Source organism: Zalophus californianus, chromosome 14 (assembly GCF_009762305.2).
Source record: "Zalophus californianus isolate mZalCal1 chromosome 14, mZalCal1.pri.v2, whole genome shotgun sequence".
Taxonomy (NCBI): domain Eukaryota; kingdom Metazoa; phylum Chordata; class Mammalia; order Carnivora; family Otariidae; genus Zalophus; species Zalophus californianus.
This window is the reverse complement of record NC_045608.1, coordinates 72,444,561-72,466,682: the sequence shown is the minus strand read 5'-3', so window position 1 is coordinate 72,466,682 and position 22,122 is coordinate 72,444,561. Positions and strand designations below refer to the sequence as shown.

The 22,122-nt window shown below is 37.4% G+C and overlaps 1 protein-coding gene across 3 annotated transcripts in view; it reads right to left on the bottom strand.

The window, feature by feature from the left end:
• Positions 1 to 22,122, bottom strand: part of DCC (DCC netrin 1 receptor) — a 1,177,272-nt gene that overhangs the window by 163,202 nt on the left and 991,948 nt on the right. For all 3 annotated transcript variants that reach the window (XM_035724067.1, XM_035724068.1, XM_035724069.1), the window contains exon 15: positions 19,345 to 19,539. In XM_035724067.1, coding sequence (XP_035579960.1) covers positions 19,345 to 19,539 — 195 coding nt within the window. The remainder of the gene's footprint in view (positions 1 to 19,344; positions 19,540 to 22,122) is intronic.

The window sequence follows — 22,122 nt, the reverse complement described above, 5'->3', positions numbered from 1 at the left end:
TTTCTTTCTTTCTTTCTTTCTTTCTTTCTTTCTTTCTTTCTTTCTTTCTTTCTTTCTTTCTTTCTTTCTTTCTTTCTTTCTTTTTCTTTCTTTCTTTCTTTTCATTCTTCTTTCTTTCCAGGCCAAAGTAAAATATTTCAATCACTGTTATAAAAAAGGATATTTGATAGTATTTAGAAACACATAATAAATTTACATTAAAAAACTGAGTATTTTTTAGGGAGGAGGAGCAGGATGGTGGAGAAGTAGGAGGTCTAAATTTTGTCTGGTACCAGGAATACAGCTAGATAGTTATCAAACCATTCAGAACACCTACAAACTCAAAAGGAGGTAGAAGAAAAGAATAGCAGCAATTCTATGAACAGAAAAGCGACCGCTTTCTGGAAGGTAGGATGTGCAGAGAAGTGAATCCCAGGTGATATTTGGGAAGATAGACCATGGAGGGAGGGAGCCTCCATCAGCTGGCTACTGGCAAGTGATACAGCAGCGGAGCACAAGATCAGAACTTTTAAAAGGCGAAAGATTTATGCGATCTGGAGAGAAACCAGAGTGTAAGATCAGAACTTTTAGAAGTCTGCTCCACTGAGGGACGTTGCTCCAGTGGCTAAGCGGGGGGTGGAACCCTCGCTGGGCCAGTGTGGTCTCAGGACCCTCAGGGTCACAGAAACACCGGGGGTGCCTGAGTGTGACAGAGCTCCCATGTATCACAGCGGGGAAGCTGGCTGCAAAGACAGATCCGAGGAGTGGGCCCTCAGCTCAGGGTGGCCATAAACTGTGATCTGCAGCACAGTTGGGCCACTACTCCTCCAGCAGGACCCAACAAGTGGCAGATCGGGGAGACTCCCCTTCCTCCCCCAGAAGAAGTGGTGCGGGAGCACACCGCAGGGATCTGCTGGGTTTGGAGACTCCAAACAGGGTCGTGTGCAGAGATAGAAACGCTCAGTCACAGGCCAGGTTGAGCACAGAGTGTGGCCGGAGACTGGGCAGACAAGGAGTGATTGACTGCTTTTCTCTGGGGGCTCACTGAGGAATGGGGCCCTGGGATCTTGGCTTCTCTGGGGGAGATTGGGAGGCTGCCATTTTCTTTCTTGTCCCCCAAAGCTGTGTGGAAAGCTTGCAGAGAAGAAAAGCTACCGAGAGTAAAACACAGTAGATTACCTAGACTGGCTCCTGACAAGGGTGGTACAATTTGGCCTCGGGAAAAGGCATGTGAGAATCACTGCAACAGGTCTCTCCCCCAGAAGATCAGCAAAAACATCCAGCCAAGACCAAGTTTACCGTTCAAGGAGAAGTGCAGAACTCCAGCACTAGGGGAATACAGCACATAGAATTCACGGCTTTTTTCCCATGATGCCTTAGTCTTTCAAAGTTAATTTTTTAAATTTTATTTTCCCTTTTTCTTTTTTTTTTGAATTTTTCTTTTTCCCCTTTTCAACCAACATCTTATCAATCCTTTTTTTAAAAATTTTTTTTTAATTTTCATTTTTAGAGTCATATTCTACCCCTTCATGTAGTTAACCTTATTTTTTGTATATATATATAAGTTTTTCTCTCTTTAAAACTTTGGGATACAGTTTCTTCTAACAGACAAAAATATACCCTAAATCTGTAGTGTATGGCTTTGTTCTAGTCTCCTGCCTAATCACATTCTCTCCCCCTTTTTTTTTTAAATTTCTCTTCTTTCTTTTTTCAACCAACTTCTTATCTTCTCAATTCCTTTTATAAAATCTTTTATACTTTTCATCTTTACAGTCATATTCCATCCATTCATCATATTTATGCTGATTTTTGAACATATATGTTTTTCTTTCATTAAAATTTTGGGAGGCAGTTTCTTCTAACAGACCAAAATATGCCCAAAATCTAGTGTGTGGCACTGATCTATTCACCAGCCTGATCCTATTCTCTTTTTTTTTCTTTCCCTTTCTTTTCCTCCCAGTTTCGGGTCTCCTCTGATTTGTTTAGTGTATATTTTTCTGGGGTCATTGTTACCCTTTTAGCATTCTGTTCTCTCATTCATCTTTCTCCTCTGGACAAAATGACAAGACAGAAAAACTCACCTGAAAAAAAAAAAAAAAAAAAGAACAAGAGGCAGTACAGACTGCCAGGGACCTAATCAATATGGACATTAGTAAGATGTTGGAACTAGAGTTCAGAATGACGATCATAAAGATACTAGCTGGGCTTGAAAAAAGCATAGAAGATACCAGAGAATCCCTTTCTGGAGAAATAAAAGAACTAAAATCTAACCAAGTCAAAATCAAAAAGGCTATTAATGAGGTACAATAAAAAATGGAGGCACTAACTCCTAGGATAAATGAGGCAGAAGACAGAATAAGTGATATAGAAGACCAAATGATGGAGAATAAAGAAACTGAGAAAAAGAGAGATAAACAACTACTGGATCACGAGGGGAGAATTCGAGAGATAAGTGATGCCATAAGACGAAACAATATTGGAACAATTGGTATCCCAGAAGAAGAAGAAAGAGAGAGAGGGGCAGAAGGTATATTGGAGCAAATTATAGCAGAGAACTTCCCTAATTTGGGGAAGGAAACAGGCATCAAAATCCAGGAGGCAGAGAGAACCCCCCTCAAAATCAATAAAAATCGTCAACCCCAACATTTAATAGTAAAACTTACAAGTCTCAGAAACAAAGAGAAAATCCTGAAAGCAGCTTGGGACAAGAGGTCTGTAACCTATAATGGTAGAAACATGAGATTGGCAACAGACCTATCCACAGAGACCTGGCAGGCCAGAAAGGACTGGTATTCAGAGCACTAAATGAGAAAAATATGCAGCCAAGAATACTATACCCAGCCAGGCTGTCATTGAAAATAGAAGGAGCATAAAAAGCTTCCAGGACAAACAAAAACTAAAAGAATTTGCAAACACGAAACCAGCCCTACAAGAAATGTTGAAAGGGGTCCTCTAAGCAAAGAGAGAGCCTAAAAGTAACATAGACCAGAAAGGAACACAGGCAGTATACAGTAACAGTCACCTTACAGGCAATACAATGGCACTAAATTCATATCTTTCACTAGTTACCCTGAATGTAAATGGGCTCAATGCCCCAATCAAAACACACAGGGTATCAGATTGGCTAAAAAAAAACAAGACCCATTGATATGCTGTCTGCAAGACTCATTTTAGACCCAAAGACACCTCCAGATTGAAAGTGAGGGGGTGGAAAACCATTTACCGTGCTAATGGACACCAAAAGAAAGCTGGGGTGTCAATCTTTTTTTCAAACAAATTAGATTTTAAACCAAAGACTATAAGAGATGAGGAAGGACACTATATCCTACTTAAAGGGTCTATCCAACAAGAAGATCTAACAATTGTAAAAATCTATACCCCTAACATGGGAGCAGCCAATTATATAAGGCAATTAATAATGAAAGCAAAGAAACACATCGACAACAATACAATAATAGTAGGGGACTTTATCACCCCCCTCACTGAAATGGACAGATCATCTAAGCAAAAGATCAACAAGGAAATAAAGGCTTTAAATGGCACAATGGACCAAATGGACTTCACAGATATATTCAAAACATTCCATTCCAAAGCAATAGAATACACATTCTTCTCTAGTGCCCATGGAACATTCTCCAGAATAGAACACATCCCAGGTCACAAATCAGGTCTCAACCAGTACCAAAAGACTGGGATCATTCCCTGCATATTTTCAGACCACAATGCTTTGAAACTAGAACTCAATCACAAGAGGAAAGTCAGAAAGAACTCAAATACATGGAGGCTAAAGAGTATCCTACTAAAGAATGAATGGGTCAAACAGGAAATTAAAGAAGAATTTTAAAAATTCATGGAAAGAAATGAAAATGAAAACACAACTGTTCAAAATCTTTAGTATGCAGCAAAGGCGGTCCTAAGAGGAAAGTATATAGCAATACAAGCCTTTCTCAAGAAACAAGAAAGGTCTCAAGTACACAACCTAACCCTACACCTAAAGGAGCTGCAGAAAGAACAGCAAATAAAGCCTAAACCCAGCAGGAGAAGAGAAATACTAAAGATCAGAGCAGAAATCAATGAAATAGAAACCAAAAGAACGGTAGAACAGATTAAAAACTAGGAGCTGGTTCTTTGAAAGAATTAATAAGATTGATAACCCCCTGGCCAGACTTATCAAAAAGAAAAGAGAAAGGACCCAAATAAATAAAACCATGAATGCAAGAGGAGAGATCACAACCAACACCAACGAAATACAAACAATTATAAGAACATATGAACAATTATATGCCAGCAAATTAGACAATCTGGAAGAAATGGATGCATTCTTAGAGAAGTATAAACTACAAAAACTGGAGCAGGAAGAAATAGAAAACCTGAACAGACCCATAACCAGTAAGGAAATTGAAGCAGTCCTCAAAAATCTCCCAACAAGCAAGAGCCCAGGGCCAGATGGCTTCCCAGGGGAATTCTACCAAACATTTCAATAAGAATTGATACCTATTCTTCTGAAATTGTTCCAAAAAATAGAAATGGGAGGAAAACTTCCAAACTTATTTTATGAGGCCATCATTACCTTGATCCCAAAACCAGACAAAGACACCATCAAAAAGGAGAATTACAGATTAATATCCCTGATGAACATGGATGCAAAAATTCTCACCAAAATACTAGCCAATAGGATCCAACAGTACATTAAAAGGATTATTCACCATGACCAAGTGGGACTTATCCCTGGGCTGCAAGGTTGGTTCAACATCTGCAAATCAATCAATGTGATACAATACATTAATAAAAGAAAGAACACAAACCATATGATCCTCTCAATAGATGCAGAAAAAGCTTTTGACAAAGTACAGCATTCTTTCTTGATTAAAACTCTTCAGAGTATAGGGATAGAGGGTACATACCTCAATATCATAAAAGCCATCTATGAAAAACCCACAGCAAATATCATTCTCAACGGGGAAAAACTGAGAGCTTTTCCCCTAAGGTCAGGAATATGGTAGGGATGTCCACTATCACCACTGCTGTTCAACATAGTACTAGAAGTCCTAGCCACAGCAATCAGACAACAAAAAGAATTAAAGGCATTCGAATCAGCAAAGAAGTCAAACTCTCACTCTTTGCAGATGATATGACACTTTATGTGGAAAACCCAAAAGACTCCACCCCAAAACTGCTAGAACTCATACAGGAATTCAGTAAAGTGGCAGGATATAAAATCAATGTACAGAAATCAGTTGCATTTCTATATACCAACAGCAAGACCAAAGAAAGAGAAATTAATGAGTTGATCCCATTACAGTTGCACCCCAAACCATAAGGTACCTAGGAAGAAATCTAATCAAAGAGGCAAAGAATCTGTACTCAGAAAACTATAAAATAAGAAAGAAATTGAGGAAGACACAAAGAAATGGAAAAACGTTCCATACTCATGGATTGGAAGAACAAATATTGTGAAGATGTCAATGCTACCTAGAGCAATCTACACATCCAATGCAATCCCTATCAAAATACCATCCACTTTTTTCAAAGAAATGGAACAAATAATCCTAAAATTTGTATGGAACTGGAAAAGATCCTGAATAGCCAGAGGAATGTTGAAAAAGAAAAGCAAAGCTGGTGGCATCACAATTCCAGACTTCCAGCTCTATTACAAAGCTGTCATCATCAAGACAGTATGGTACTGGCACACAAACAGACACATAGATCAATGGAACAGAATAGAGAGCCCAGAATGAACCCTCAACTCTATGGTCAAGTAATCTTCGACAAAGCAGGAAAGAATGTCCAATGGAAAAAAGACAGTCTCTTCAACAAATGGTGTTGGGAAAATTGGACAGCCACATGCAGAAGAATGAAACTGGACCATTTCCTTCCACCACACACAAAAATAGACTCAAAATGGATGAAAGGCCTCAGTGTGAGACAGGAATCCATCAACATCCTTGAGGAGAACACAGGCAGCAACCTCTTTGACCTCAGCCGCAGCAACTTGTTCCAAGAAACATCACCAAAGGCAAGGGAAGCAAGGGCAAAAATGAACTATTGGGACTTCATCAAGATGAAAAGCTTTTGCACAGCAAAGGAAACAGTCAGCAAAACCAAAAGACAACCGACAGAATGGGAGAAAGTATTTGCAAATGACATATCAGATAAAAGGTTAGTATCCAAAATCTATAAAGAACTTATTAAACTGAACACCCAAAGAATAATCCAATCAAGAAATGGGCAGAAGACATGAACAGACATTTTTCCAAAGAAGACATCCAAATGGCCAACAGACACATGAAAAAGTGCTCAACATCACTCGGCCTCAGGGAAATCCAAATCAAAACCTCAATGAGATACCACTTCACACCAGTCAGAATGGTAAGATTAACAAGTCAGGAAACAACAGATGTTGGTGAGGATGCAAAGAAAGGGGAACCTGCCTACACTGTTGGTGGGAATGCAAGCTGGTGCAGCCACTCTGGAAAACAGTATGGAGATTCCCCAAAAAGTTGAAAATAGAACTACCCTATGACCCAGCAATTGCACTACTGGGTATTTACCGCGAAGATACAAATGCAGTGATCTCAAGGGGCACGTGCACCCCAATGTTTATAGCAGCAATGTCCACAATAGCCAAACTATGGAAAGAGCCAAGATGTCCATCAACAGATGAATGGATAAAGATAAGTGGTATATATATATACAATGGAATCTTATGCAGCCATCAAAAAATTGAATTCTTGCCATTTGCAATGATGTGGATGGAACTAGAGGGTATTATGCTAAGGAAATAACTCAATCAGAGAAAGACAAGTATCATATGATTTCACTGATATGAGGAATTTGAGAAACAAGCCAGAGGATCATAGGGGAAGGGAGGAAAAAACGAAACACGATGAAACCAGAGAGGGAGACAAACCATAAGAGACTCTTAATCTCAGGAAACAAACTGAGGGTTGCTGGAGTGGAGGGGGGTCGGAGGGATGGGGTGGCTGGGTGATGGACATTGGGGAGGGTATGTGCTACGGTGAGTGCTGTGAATTGTGTAAGATTGATGAATCACAGACCTGTACTCCTGAAACAAATAATACATTATATATTAATAAAAAAATAGTTTATCCCCCCCGAAAAGCTGAGTATTTTTAATTAAGGCAAAACTGATATTTTTTCCTCTTTAAATTTTTTATTGTTATGTTAATCACCATACATTACATCATTAGTTTTTGATGTTGTTCCATGATTCATTGTTTGTGCATAATACACAGTGCTCCACGCAGAACGTGCCCTCTTTAATACCCATCACCAGGCTAACCCATCCCCCCACCCCCTCCCCTCTAGAACCCTCAGTTTGTTTTTCAGAGTCCATCATCTCTCATGGTTCATCTCCCCCTCCGATTTCCGCCCCCTTCATTCATCTCCTCCTGCTATCTTCTTCTTCTTCTTTTTTTCTTAACATATATTGCATTATTTGTTTCAGAGGTACAGATCTGTGATTCAACAGTCTTGCACAAATCACAGTCCTCACCATAGCACATACACTCCCCAATGTTTATCACCCAGCCACCCCCTCCCTCCCACCCCCCCACCACTCCAGCAACCCTTAGTTTGTTTCCTGAGATTAAGAATTCCTCATATCAGTGAGGTCATACGATACATGACTTTTTCTGATTGACTTATTTCACTCAGCATAACACCCTCCAGTTCAATCCACGTCGTTGCAAATGGCAAGATCTCATTCCTTTTGATGGCTGCACAATATTCCATTAAGGCAAAACTGATATTTTTGCAGCAGTCACAACCAAATTTTGATATCTCTATCTCTTACAAACACTAACTTCTCCACTGTTGTTAACTTTTTTCAGTATCTGTTAACTCTCTGATACCACAAAATTAGCAATAAAAGACATTCTTACTCTCCATTTTCACTGAAATACTATAAGGTCAGAGTTCAAATCTTGTTCCCAAGATTTAACACTGTGGCATAGAGAAAAATATGGAACTGAACCCATAACCAGAATGCCATTCAATTCCATTTTTATCTACTCTTTAGTATGCTTAGACTATGGTTTTAAAAATAGGAGTTTATTAAACCATATCCTCTAATAAACATCAGTGAAGGGATAAGAATGAAAGCAAATAACTGAAATAAAACCCTAAGAGTATCTTTTTGTACTGGGGTTAAGATACTTCAAAAGAAGTACCAGATGATCATTAAAACTTTGAATTGTACATTCTTCCTTTTATAGGGTAAAACCAAAGTTTATGAACATTAGTTCCCTGTAGATCTCTGCTAATCCACATGGGTGGTGGTGAAAGATTTTATCCAGTTCTCCTTAAGATATGAGAAAGTTTTAAATGGGCTGATTAGAGGAGGAGAACAAAAATCCTTGTAGGAATATCTCAGTTGGAAAAGCAGTGACTGCATCTGGACATTTATGTATAATCACTTTGTTCTCTGAGCTCAGGAATTCATATGAGTAAATGAAAAAGAGATGGGAGAAACAGAAAACAAAAATAAAATGATAGACCTAACTTCAACCATTTATGTATTTACATGAACATTAAATTTTACATTAAATTCTTTTTTTAATAAACAAACATTGTGACTTTTTTTTTACATGTTTTAAAGATTTTATTTATTTATTTGAGAGACAGAACGTGCATGCACGAAAGGGAGAAGGAGCAGAGGGAGAGGGAGAAGCAGACTCCAGGCTGAGCAGGGAGCCCGACGTGGGACTCGATCCCAGGACCCTGGGATCATGACCTGAGCCAAAGGCAGATGCTCAACTGACTGAGCCACCCAGGTGGCTAAAATTTAGGTGCCCCTAAATTTTACATTAAATTCTAACGGCCTAAAAACTCCAATTAAAAGGTAGCATTTTTCAGAAGGCATAAAATAGCAAGACAACTATAAACTGCCTACAAACACAGAAAATCTTTAAATATGAAGACATAGGCTAGGACGCCTGGGTAGCATAGTTGGTTAAGTGTCCAACTCTTGGTTTCAGCTCAGGCTGTGAATTCAGGGTCTGAGATCCAGCTCCCAGTAGAGCCCCAAGTTGGTTTTTTGCTCACCAGGGAGTCTGCTTGAGATTCTCTCTCTCCCTCTCCCTTCCACCCCTCTTTCTCTCAAATAAATAAATAAATCTTAAAAAAAAACATAGGCTGAAGCTAACAGAAGGAAAAAGATCGTGTAAACGGTAAGTATAAGAAGGCTAGAAGTATATATTTATAAGCTATATTAATAACAGATATAATCATCTTGAAGACACTGAGTATTACCAGAAATAGAGAGAGGCTTCTGTAATGCTAAATGAGGTGATTTACTAAGAAGACATAACAATTACAAATGTTTATCACCTTAATAATGGACTCCCAAAATAAATAGAAGCAAACAAACTAAGAGAATTAAAGGGAGACATAGATGTTTATAAGAGGTGATTTGGATAACCTGAGCAATTCACAAACTGTTGCTCAAAAAATTTTTTTTTTTCTCTTTTTTTTTTTTTAATTTTTTATTGTTATGTTAATCACCATATATTACATCATTAGTTTTTGGTGCAGTGTTCCATGATTCATTGTTTGTTCATAACACCCAGTGCTCCATGCAGAACGTGCCCTCCTCAATACCCATCACCAGGCTAACCCATCCCCCCACACCCCTCCCCTCTAGAACCCTCAGTTTGTTTTTCAGAGTCCATCATCTCTCATGGTTCGTTTCCCCCTCTGACATACTCCCCTTTTCTTCCTCTCCTGTTATCTTCTTTTTCTTTTTTCTTAAAATATGTTGCGTTATTTGTTTCAGAAGTACAGATCTGTGATTCAACAGTCTTGCACAATTCACAGCGCTCACCGTAGCACATACCCTCCCCAATGTCTATCACCCAGCCACCCCATCCCTCCCACCCCCAACCACTCCAGTAACACTCAGTTTCTTTCCTGAGATTAAGAATTCCTCATATCAGTGAGGTCATGTGATACATGTCTTTCTCTGATTGACTTATTTCACTCAGCATAACACCCTCCAGTTCCATCCATGTCGTTGCAAATGGCAAGATCTCATTCCTTTTGATGGCTGCATAATATTCCATTGTGTATATATACCACCTCTTCTTTATCCATTCATCTGTCGATGGGCATCTTGGCTCTTTCCACAGTTTGGCTATGGTGGACATTGCTGCTATAAACATTGGGGTACACGTACCCCTTCGGGTCCCTACATTTGTATCTTTGTGGTAAATACCCAGTAGTGCAATTGCTGGATCGAACGGTAGCTCTAATTTCAACTGTTTGAGGAACCTCCATACTGTTTTCCAGAGGGGTTGCACCAGCTTGCATTCCCACCAACAGTGTAGGAGGGTTCCCCTTTCTCCACATCCCCGCCAACATCTGTCGTTCCCTGACTTGTTAATTTTAGCCATTCTGACGGGTGTGAGGTGGTATCTCATTGAGGTTTTGATTTGGATTTCCCTGATGCCAAGCGATGTTGAGCACTTTTTCATGTGCCTGTTGGCCATTTGGATGTCTTCTTTGGAGAAATGTCTGTTCATGTCTTCTGCCCATTTCTTGACTGGATTATTTGTTCTTTGGGTGTTGAGTTTGATAAGTTCTTTATAAATTTTGGATACTAGCCCTTTATCTGATATGTCATTTGCAAATATTTTCTCCCATTCTGTCGGTTGTCTTTTGGTTTTGTGGACTGTTTCTTTTGCTGTGCAGAAGCTTTTTATCTTGATGAAATCCCAATAGTTCATTTTTGCCCTGGCTTCCCGTGCCTTTGGCGATGTTTCTAGGAAGAAGTTGCTGCGGCTAAGGTCGAAAAGGTTGCTACCTGTGTTCTCCTTTAGGATTTGGATGGACTCCTGTCTCACGTTTAGGTCTTTCAACCATTTGGAGTCTATTTTTGTGTGTGGTGTAAGGAAATGGTCCAGTTTCATTCTTCTGCATGTGGCTGTCCAATTTTCCCAACACCATTTGTTGAAGAGACTGTCTTTTTGCCATTGGACATTCTTTCCTGCTTTGTCAAAAATAAGTTGACCATAGAGTTGAGGGTCCATTTCTGGGCTCTCGATTCTGTTCCATTGATCTATGTGTCTGTTTTTGTGCCAGTACCATACTGTCTTGATGATGACAGCTTTGTAATAGAGCTGGAAGTCCGGAATTGTGATGCCGCCAGCTTTGCTTTTCTTTTTCAGTATTCCTCTGGCTATTCTGGGTCTCTTCTGGTTCCATACAAATTTTAGGATTATTTGTTCCATTTCTTTGAAAAAAGTGGATGGTATTTTGATGGGGATTGCATTGAATGTGTAGATTGCTCTAGGTAGCATTGACATCTTCACAATGTTGATTCTCCCAATCCATGAGCATGGAACGTTTTTTCCATTTCTTTGTGTCTTCTTCAATTTCTTTCCTGAGTATTTTATAGTTTTCTGTGTACAGATCCTTTGCCTCTTTGGTTAGATTTATTCCTAGGTATCTAATGGTTTTGGGTGCAATTGTAAATGGGATCGACTCCTTGATTTGTCTCTCTTCTGTCTTGTTGTTGGTGTATAGGAATGCCACTGATTTCTGTGCATTGATTTTATATCCTGCTACTTTACTGAATTCCTGTATGAGTTCTAGCAGTTTTGGGGTGGAGTCTTTTGGGTTTTCCACATACAGTATCATATCATCTGCAAAGAGTGAGAGTTTGACTTCCTCTTTGCCGATTTGGATGCCTTTGATTTCTTTTTGTTGTCTGATTGCTGTGGCTAGGACTTCTAATACTATGTTGAATAGCAGTGGTGATAGTGGACATCCCTGCCGCGTTCCTGACCTTAGGGGAAAAGCTCTCAGCCTTTCCCCATTGAGAATGATATTCGCTGTAGGTTTTTCATAGATGGCTTTTATGATATTGAGGTATGTACCCTCTATCCCTATACTCTGAAGAGTTTTGATCAAGAAAGGATGTTGTACTTTGTCAAATGCTTTTTCTGCATCTATTGAGAGGATCATATGATTCTTGTTCTTTCTTTTGTTAATGTATTGTATCACGTTGATTGATTTGCGGATGTTGAACCAGCCTTGCAGCCCAGGAATAAATCCCACTTGGTCGTGGTGAATAATCCTTTTAATGTACTGTTGGATCCTATTGGCTAGTATTTTGGTGAGAATTTTTGCATCCATGTTCATCAAGGATATTGGTCTGTAATTCTCTTTTTGATGGGGTCTTTGTCTGGTTTTGGGATCAAGGTAATGCTGGCCTCATAAAATGAGTTTGGAAGTTTCCCTTCCATTTCTATTTTTTGGAACAATTTCAGAAGAATAGGTATTAATTCTTCTTTAAATGTCTGATAGAATTCCCCTGGGAAGCCATCTGGCCCTGGGCTTTTGTTTCTTGGGAGATTTTTGATGACTGTTTCAATTTCCTTAGTGGTTATAGGTCTGTTCAGGTTTTCTATTTCTTCCTGGTTCAATTTTGGTAGTTGATACATCTCTAGGAATGCACCCATTTCTTCCAGGTTATCTAATTTGCTGGCATAGAGTTGCTCATAATATGTTCTTATAATTGTTTGTATTTCTTTGGTGTTGCTTGTGATCTCTCCTCTTTCATTCATGATTTTGTTGATTTGGGTCATTTCTCTTTTCTTTTTGATCAGTCTGGCCAGGGGTTTATCAATCTTGTTAATTCTTTCAAAGAACCAGCTCCTAGTTTCGTTGATCTGTTCTACTGTTCTTTTGGTTTCTATTTCATTGATTTCTGCTCTGATCTTTATGATTTCTCTTCTCCTGCTGGGTTTAGGCTTTCTTTGCTGTTCTTTCTCCAGCTCCTTTAGGTGTAGGGTTAGGTTGTGTATTTGAGACCTTTCTTGTTTCTTGAGAAAGGCTTGTATTGCTATATACTTTCCTCTCAGGACTGCTTTTGCTGTATCCCAAAGATTTTGAACAGTTGTGTTTTCATTTTCATTGGTTTCCATGAATTTTTTTAATTCTTCTTTAATTTCTTGGTTGACCCATTCATTCTTTAGTAGGATGCTCTTTAGCCTCCATGTATTTGAGTTCTTTCCGACTTTCCTCTTGTGGTTGAGTTCTAGTTTCAAAGCATTGTGGTCTGAAAATATGCAGGGAATGATCCCAATCTTTTGGTACCGATTGAGACCTGATTTGTGACCTAGGATGTGATCAATTCTGGAGAATGTTCCATGGGCACTAGAGAAGAATGTGTATTCCGTTGCTTTGGGATGGAATGTTCTGAATATGTCTGTGAAGTCCATTTGGTCCAGTGTGTCATTTAAAGTCTTTATTTCCTTGTTGATCTTTTGCTTAGATGATCTGTCCATTTCAGTCAGGGGGGTGTTAAAGTCCCCCACTATTATTGTATTGTTGTCAATGTGTTTCTTTGCTTTTGTTATTAATTGCCTTATATAATTGGCCGCTCCCATGTTCGGGGCATAGATATTTACAATTGTTAGATCTTCTTGTTGGATAGACCCTTTAAGTAGGATATAGTGTCCTTCCTCATCTCTTATTACAGTCTTTGTTTTAAAATCTAGTTTGTCTGATATAAGGATTGCCACCCCATCTTTCTTTTGGTGTCCATTAGCATGGTAAATGGTCTTCCACCCCCTCACTTTCAATCTGGGGGTGTCTTTGGGTGTAAAATGAGTCTCTTGTAGACAGCATATTGATGGGTCTTGTTTTTTAATCCAATCTGATAGCCTGTGTCTTTTGATTGGGGCATTTAGCCCATTTACATTCAGGGTAACTATTGAAAGGTATGAATTTAGTGCCATTGTATTACCTGTAAGGTGACTGTTAACTGTCTGTTGTCTGTGTTCGTTTCTGCTCTTTGCTGCTTTTAGGTTCTCTCTTTGCTTAGAGGACCCCTCTCAATATTTCTTGGAGGGCTGGTTTCGTGTTTGCAAATTCCTTTAGTTTTTGTTTGTTCTGGAAGCTTTTTATCTCTCCTTCTATTTTCAATGATAGCCTAGCTGGATATAGTATTCTTGGCTGCATATTTTTCTCGTTTAGTGCTCTGAAGATATCTTGCCAGTCCTTTCTGGCCTGCCAGGTCTCTGTGGATAGGTCTGTGTTGCTCAAAAAATTTAACAAAAACATAGATGATCTATGAAACACTATCAAAGACCTTGGTCTAATGAATATTTACAGAACTCTGTATCTAATAACTGCAGACTATATATGATTTTTAAGTTCATGTAGTACATTTAACAAAATGAAAACAGGTCATGATAAGTTTAAAGATGTTGAAGTCAGTATATTTTCCATTCATGATAAAATAAAACTAAAAATCAACAATAACAAGACGTCTAGGAAGAAACAAAATTTGAAAACGAAGCAACAAACCTAATAACTCATAGGGAAAAAGAAATTAAGGAAAATTAGAAAACATTTTGAATTAAATGATAATGAATAGACAACATATCAAAATCTGTGGGAGACAAGGGAAGGGGTGCTTAGAGAACACAAATAGCTTTAAAAACCTACAGCATGAGGTTCTACCTTAAGAAATTAAAAACCGAGAGCAAGTATGATGACAATAAGTACAAGAAAGAAAATAGTCAAGGTAAAAGCAGATATGAAAGAAATAAAATAGAGAAAGAAAGTAGAGATAATCAGTATTGTTAAAGCTTCAAAGATCAACAAAATTGGTAAACCCCTATCTAGGCTGATCACAAAAAAGAGAGAGGACATAGATGATCAATATCAGAAATGAAATAGCAGTTATCACCACAGATAATAAGAGACCATTATAAATGAACAATTCTATGCCAACAAATGGGACAAAATGTAGACAAATGTCATGAAAATTATAACTGACTAAAATCGATAGAAGAAAAAAAATAAAATATAAAAAGATGTGTATTTGTTAAAGAAGTTAAATTCATTATCAAAAGCCTTCCTAAAAAGTAAATCTCAGATCCAGATGGTTTTGTTAGTGAATTCTATCAATTATTCTAGGAATAAAAAATATAAATATAAATTTCACACACACTTTTTCAGTGACAGAAGAACAAACTGTCCGACTGATTTTATGAGACCAGTATAACTTTAATAAAAAAAAAACTGGATAAAGTCATTATATGAAAAGAAAACTGTAGACAAATATACTTCATGAATATAGTAGACAAATATACCTCATGAATATAGGCACAAAAATTCCTTAATAAATATTAACAAATCAATCCAGCAATACAAGAAAGGGGTAATACATCGTGACCGTGTAGGATCTGTATGAGAAATTCAAGAAGAGCTACCCTTCAAAAATCAATCAATACAATTCACTACATTAAAAAATACTAATAAGGAGGAAGAGGAGAAAATAATTTCAAAAAATTCAACAAATACTAATGATAAAAATTCCCAGAAATCTAGAAAAAGTAGAAAACTTCCTCAATCTGATAAGAGACACATGTGAAGACCATGTACCTAACATCCTATTTCATGCCTCCCCTAAGATTAGGAACAAGGCAAAAATGCCTCCTCCCACCACTTCTATTCAACATTTTACTAGAGTGCTTAACCAAGAGAAGGCAAGAGAAAGAAATAAAAGGCAGGAGATCAGAAATTAACCATAAAACTGTTCCTATTTACATATGATATGCTTGTTTACATGGAAATTCTTGGAGCATTCTACTAGTAGCTCAAATAGATGAATTTAACAGGTCTAGGGTACAAGAGTAATGTTTAAACACAACTGTATTCTTCTACACTAGCAGCAACAGCTGGGAAATAAACTTGAACAGTCCCATTTAAAGTAGTTCATATATACACACACCTATATAAAAAGGGACTATATTTAGTAAACACACACACACACATATATGTGGACTAAATCTAATAAAAACATTCAAGACTTCCTATATTGAATATTATAAAACATTACTGAGATAAACTAAAGAAGAAATTTGAAAAACAGAGATTATTGTGTGTCAATTATACACCAATAAAGCTCTTTTAAAAATTCAGCAAATTGTACACTTTAAATATGTATAGTTTATACACATACAGATACCTCCATAAAGATGTAGAAAGAGATAAACTGATCGACTGATAGATTGATCAACAGATTGGTAGATACATTGTGAGTTTTTTAAAAGAAGAACTTGGTTTCAAATTAATTTTGCCAGCATTGCCAGAACTCAGGTCTTGTTGATCTATGCCATGTGTATACATCAAAGCTGGTATTTAGGGCTCTTCAACTAAGAGGTGCGTGATGTCAAAAGATTAATTACAAACATCTAATGGTACAAACATTGGTTAATGGATCTCTATGTCTGCACTAGGTAAGCTTTGTTTTGTAGTCCCGAGGCAGGTCACAGTGCCTGGTATCTAAATACTCAATTATTATGCCTGATAAACAAAATGCTGTTTGAAAGTTCTGGTCTGTCATCAAAGAGAAGAAGTTTATTGGTCAATTATAAAACAGATAGCTTTTTTATAGTCTAAACACAACCATGACACTTGAAGTTATATGCTTTAACAGATTATAACTTTCCTTAATTCATTTTTAATTGTATAACTCTTATACAGTCCTTAAAATATATATTCTCCGATTTAGGCAAAGTTTATGTTTGACATATCTTAAGTTCTAACTTTTAAAAAGATAAAGGATTCACTCAAGCCCACATTCAAACTTTGCAAAGAAACCACCAATTGTTTAATTTATTCTATTAAACTTTAAAGTAAGCATACCAATTTCATAGTATTTTTTGAAAGGTATTTAAAATATAATTTTTAAAGCTTTAGACATACAAAATTGTCTACACATTTTTTAAAAGATTTTATTTATTTATTTGACACAGAGAGAGAGAGACAGCAAGAGAGGGAACACAAGCAGGGGGAGTGGGAGAGGGAGAAGCAGGCTCTCGGCGGAGCAGAAAGCCCGATGCGGGACTCGATCCCAGGACCCTGGGATCATGACCTAAGCCGAAGGCAGACGCTTAACGACTGAGCCACCCAGGTGCCCCTTGTCTATACATTTTATATATTTTTATATGTATATATAAAACTGTTACTATTTAATATATATTAAGATATGTTTAACATACACTTTGGGTAAACAGCAAAACACATTTTGAAAAAATACCAGTTTCTTTGTGTAACTATGCAGACACTTGAACAATAAGAATAAAACACTATTTTATTTCATATTTTATGTTAAGACATGGGACTATGTTAGAAGAGTATCAGCTGGTAGAACTTAAATACACGTGTACATATACATATGTGTGTATGCGAATGTATGTGTGCAAATCTCTTTCCAGATAAATTTAATTTTATTTTTTTAAGAACTTTTTAAAAGATTTTATTTATTTATTTGACAGACAGAGACACAGCGAGAGAGGGAACACAAGCAGGGGGAGTGGGAGAGGGAGAAGCAGACTTCCCGCGGAGCAGGGAGCCCGATGCGGGGCTCGATTCCAGGACCCTGGGATCATGACCTGAGCCGAAGGCAAACGCTTAACCGACTGAGCCCCCCAGGAGCCCCCCAAATAAATTTTAAAGTGTAATAAACACATGATGATCTATCATGGAGATAGGTTCATATCCATTTTATTTGTACAGTTTTCTTAGCTCTTTAAAATATATCTTACAAAGGGAAATCTCTTGTTTTCTTGTTAAGCTTTTGGAGAGATTTGCCAGTGTTAATCTTCCAAAAGCCTCAACTTTGCAAGCCTTGGAGATTCCTGGAAAGTCTGTGTGTGGTAAAGAACATTGTTACTAAAAGGCCCTGGTGAAGCATTGCGGTTTTCCTTCATGACTTCATTATGTGCTTGCACCACACTCGCATTACAGGGGAGCATGGGCATGGCCACGGGGATCTCCCTCTGCTGGGTGGCATGAAGATCAACTGTCAGAGATTATGCCCACTGAATAATGGATAAATGACAGTACCTGGGCATAGGTTTGACGGCCATAAAACATATTATGCGATTGCCTTAACATTCAAACTTGGGGACTGAGAGAATTATTATTTCTAAATGCCAAGCTAACTAGAATTGTGGAGAATTTCAGTAGGCCCTTCTCTTATTAGTGTTTGAGGCAATTATAGAGAGAATGGGTCAGTGCTAATTTTCCTCCTGCACTGGGAAAATCTTTTCTTGCTACTGCAAGAAAAGGTATTCAAATTCAAATCAAGTTTCTTATCAAAATATTCTGTTTGTGGGCGCCTGGATGGCTCAGTTGGTTAAGCAACTGCCTTCGGCTCAGGTCTTGATCCTGGAGTCCTGGGATCGAGTCCCGCATCGGGCTCCCCGCTCAGTGGGGAGTCTGCTTCTCCCTCTGACCCTCTTCCCTCTTGTGCTCTCTATCTCTCATTCTCTCTCTCTTTCAAGTGAATAAATCAAATCTTTAAAAAAAATTAAAAAAATTCTGTTTGTGAAAGCCATTACAAAAAAGTAGCAACCCGCACACACACAAACTCCCACCAATCACGTTGTATTCCCAGTGAGGTCAGTGGACTTCATTGCAAATAATATGGTGTTAAATCAACAGGTAGAATCAACCTGCTTTGTGCTTTATGAGAATAGCTTAACTTCTTGACACCCTATATATGACATATATTTCATATATGTCATATATGAAATACATTTGATTTCTCTCTGTTAATGATATAATCTCTTATGATACTATGGAAAATCAGATATAAAATGGGTATGAACACTTTTACTACGTTAGCCCTCTCTGAGTAAACAAGTTTTCAATGAATTCAGAAATGTCATAATTCAAGTATCATATTTATTAAAATGAGGTGGAGTATGATAAGAGACCTTGGAATGTATGCAGAGAGGAGTCTGATAACTAAGTTTACAGGCTTGATTGAAAATTCCTTGTTTCACCTTTTGTTTTATAGTCATAATGGCATAGCCACAAAGCTTTACCTATAAATGCTAAGGGAAAAGAAGGCAAGGTGACTAGATAATTTAGTGTTATAGAAAAATTGACAGAATATCTTCCTAGTGAGAAAAAAAATGAAAAAAAATGTGTTGACTTTCTTTTTACAAGAATTATTAAGATTAGAAGTTTCTATTGACCAGTGGAAAAAAATAATACAATTCCCTTTTTGTATTCTATGACTCATAAGCAAAAGTACACAGCAGAGCACCTACCATCGTTGTGAATGTCTCTAGATAAAATACCCCAATTCAAAATCCAGAGACGAAAAACAAGGGTGTGTGTGTGTGTGTGTGTGTGTGTGTGTGTGTGTGTGTGTGTGTGTAGACTGATAGAAGATAGAAAAAGAGAGAGACTTGTCTTATGAAATAATATGTCACAAATTAAAATAAAAGTCCAAAGAACAAGTTTCTAAAAAAGAAAATAATTTCAAATAAATCATTTATTTCACTTAATAGAATAAAAACCATAGCTACTCACCTAATCTCTCAATGGAATAATATCGTTGTTTACTATCCACACGTACTGTCTCAGCATAAGGGCTCCCAACACCGTAACCAATAATGTAACCTCGCACCACAATGTTTGGGTTCAAGGGAGGAGTCCAACTCATGATGATGCAGTTGGTCTGGGGCCTCACATGAAGAGAGCTTGGTTGGTCAGGGACTTGAGACTCTAGAATTCAAAGGAGGCATTATTAGTTTGTCTCATACTAGAACATACAGCATGGTAAAACTTCCCATTTAAGCAAGACTTAATATCATATTCCATAGATCCTCAAATGGTGTATCACTTACTGCCCAAGTTCCTCCTTGTGTCAGCACATAATACATTTTCCATGTTTGATTTGACTTTCACACAGTTTCTCAAGCACAGAGGGCACTGAGTTCCTTCCATAGACATGTAGCATCATGCATCTTTATTCTAATCATTTTTTTCTTTGGGCTGTCCCCCCATATAACTCTTCTTAGGTATCATCGGTACTGAGTAAAATCAGAGGATGTAAGAATAATAGAAAGGGAAATGAAATGTCAAAGTGGTCTTGCCCAAGGATTATTTACTCTGATTTAACAAAAAAACAAAAAGAAAGCAGTCTTTTCTTAAGAAATTGTCAGGAGAAACAGTTGAGGGCCATGATTTGCTCAGCTTGATTAGGATGGCACTTGACCCATAATTTAGTGCATCTCTGAAAAGCGCATTCATTGTAAAGAAAAGGAGACAGCGGCTGGGATTGCAGCCACACAGACTTTGGAGTGTGCAAATTTGATTTCAAACCAGGCTCTGTCATTTACTAGCTGTGCACCCTCATGAAGTTATTTATCTTCTCCGAGATTACCTTCTAATTAAATTGACATTCCAAATATTGATTGCCTCAAAGCCTGGAAGTAAGAGTTCCAATTTGTACTGTATACTCACCATCTCAGAGAAACCTTAAGACCTTATTTGTCCTGTCTCCATTTCCTCACATGTAGAATGAGGCTAAAGATAGCAATGGTCTCATAGGATGCTGAGAAGATTTAATGAGATAATGCATAAAGTGCTCTAATTATGAGTAGCACCACTGATGTTAGCTGTTAGGGAGTAAACATACATGCAACGTGGACATAACTTTTCTTTGAAGGAGATTGTGTGTTGAAAATTAAAAAACTAGAATTCTGGCTTTTATATCATCCTTCTTCCCTCTGATCCCATCCCTAAAGAAATGATGCATTTTCTGGATGATTATCATCATTCACTTAATAGATATTTATAGAGCACCTACTATGTTTGGGGAGTAGGGCAAGGTACCCATGATGATCAGGATACAGGACAGAGTGAATACGGCAGACAGAAAACATATCTTTGGAGTTTACAGTTTAATGGGAAAGACAAGTAAAAAGGCAGTTATAATATACTATGATGCATATTTTCATAGGATTAATACAGGTACATGTACCCTATTTTTTGAAAATCACAGAAGTATTCTGGGAAGAAATTTAAGAAAGAATGTGCCCATCTAAACTAGTAGTCCTTTAAATGCTCAGCACAGTACCTGGCAATTAAAGGGTACTCAAAAATATTAGTGATGTGAACCTTATTTAAACTACTTGTGTTCATTATTTCTTTCTTAACTGATAATCTCTAAAGGTAACATATGTCAGATTATGCAAAAGACTTTGATGATTAAAGGTAATATTAAAATATATTTTTTCCTTGATGTAATAGCAAAAGGTGATATAACCTCTATTACCAACTTTAGCCACCTTCAACACGTATGCTTCTAGCTTAAGTGATATATAGAAGCATGTCTTTTATTAGAGTTTTTAAAGTAGGTCCCATACTAACAGCTTTTCAAAAGATGCTACATTCTAAAGATGCTACATCAGCAGCATTTTCTAAAGGAGCTTCTTTTTTCTGAAGATGCCCATTTGTGAACAAAAAGGGACAAGCTTTTATTTGTCTGCCCCAAAGAAGCCTGTGACATAATATGCAAAGGTGTCATAAAAAATTATCTCAAAATGTGTATATAAACCTTAACAACAGAAACACAATGTTTGTGAAGGATTTTCCATTATAAACCCTAGGGAGAAGTAATAAAAGAGATAAAAGGAATGGATTAATACTTTTCAACTCTATTGCCACAGAGGCTCTCCAGTGTCCTTGAAATGTAATGGGCTCTACAGTGAATTTTGAAGCTTTTGTAATAATTATCGAAAACAAGAAAATCTGCCTAATCTTTTATTTAGAAAATGAACTAAATGCTATGACTTTTTAAAAACAATATGAAAATTTAATGATTTTAATAACAATTTTCAATATCTTTTAGAATAAAAGGAAAAATATTTTAAATGTTTTCAGAACAATAACTTCTCCACCTTTCTGCAAACCATAGAGTAGCTCCCCCACAAGTTAGTTAGGTCAGTACCCACAGAGTTATATCCCTTGGAGTTTTATAAAAGGACTAGGGTAATAAATGCACAAATGCTCTTGAAGAAGAGGGACTCTTGGTACACAATACTCATCTTTTTTTTCACTGCATAAAAGTAGTTTCAATCCTAGATCCAAACCTCAAAACTATTTTAACATGATAAAAATAAGGGTGTCAATACATAAGCATATATGCTGCCTCCCCATCTAAATTTTTAATTGGCTTTTACCACCCCTTTAGGATCACAGGGCCATAAGAAAGGGTGTCCATCAAGGCAGTAGTAGACCTAAGCCATTCACAATATATGGCCTCATCATAAAGATAACTGTGTTAGGAGATTGTTTATAATC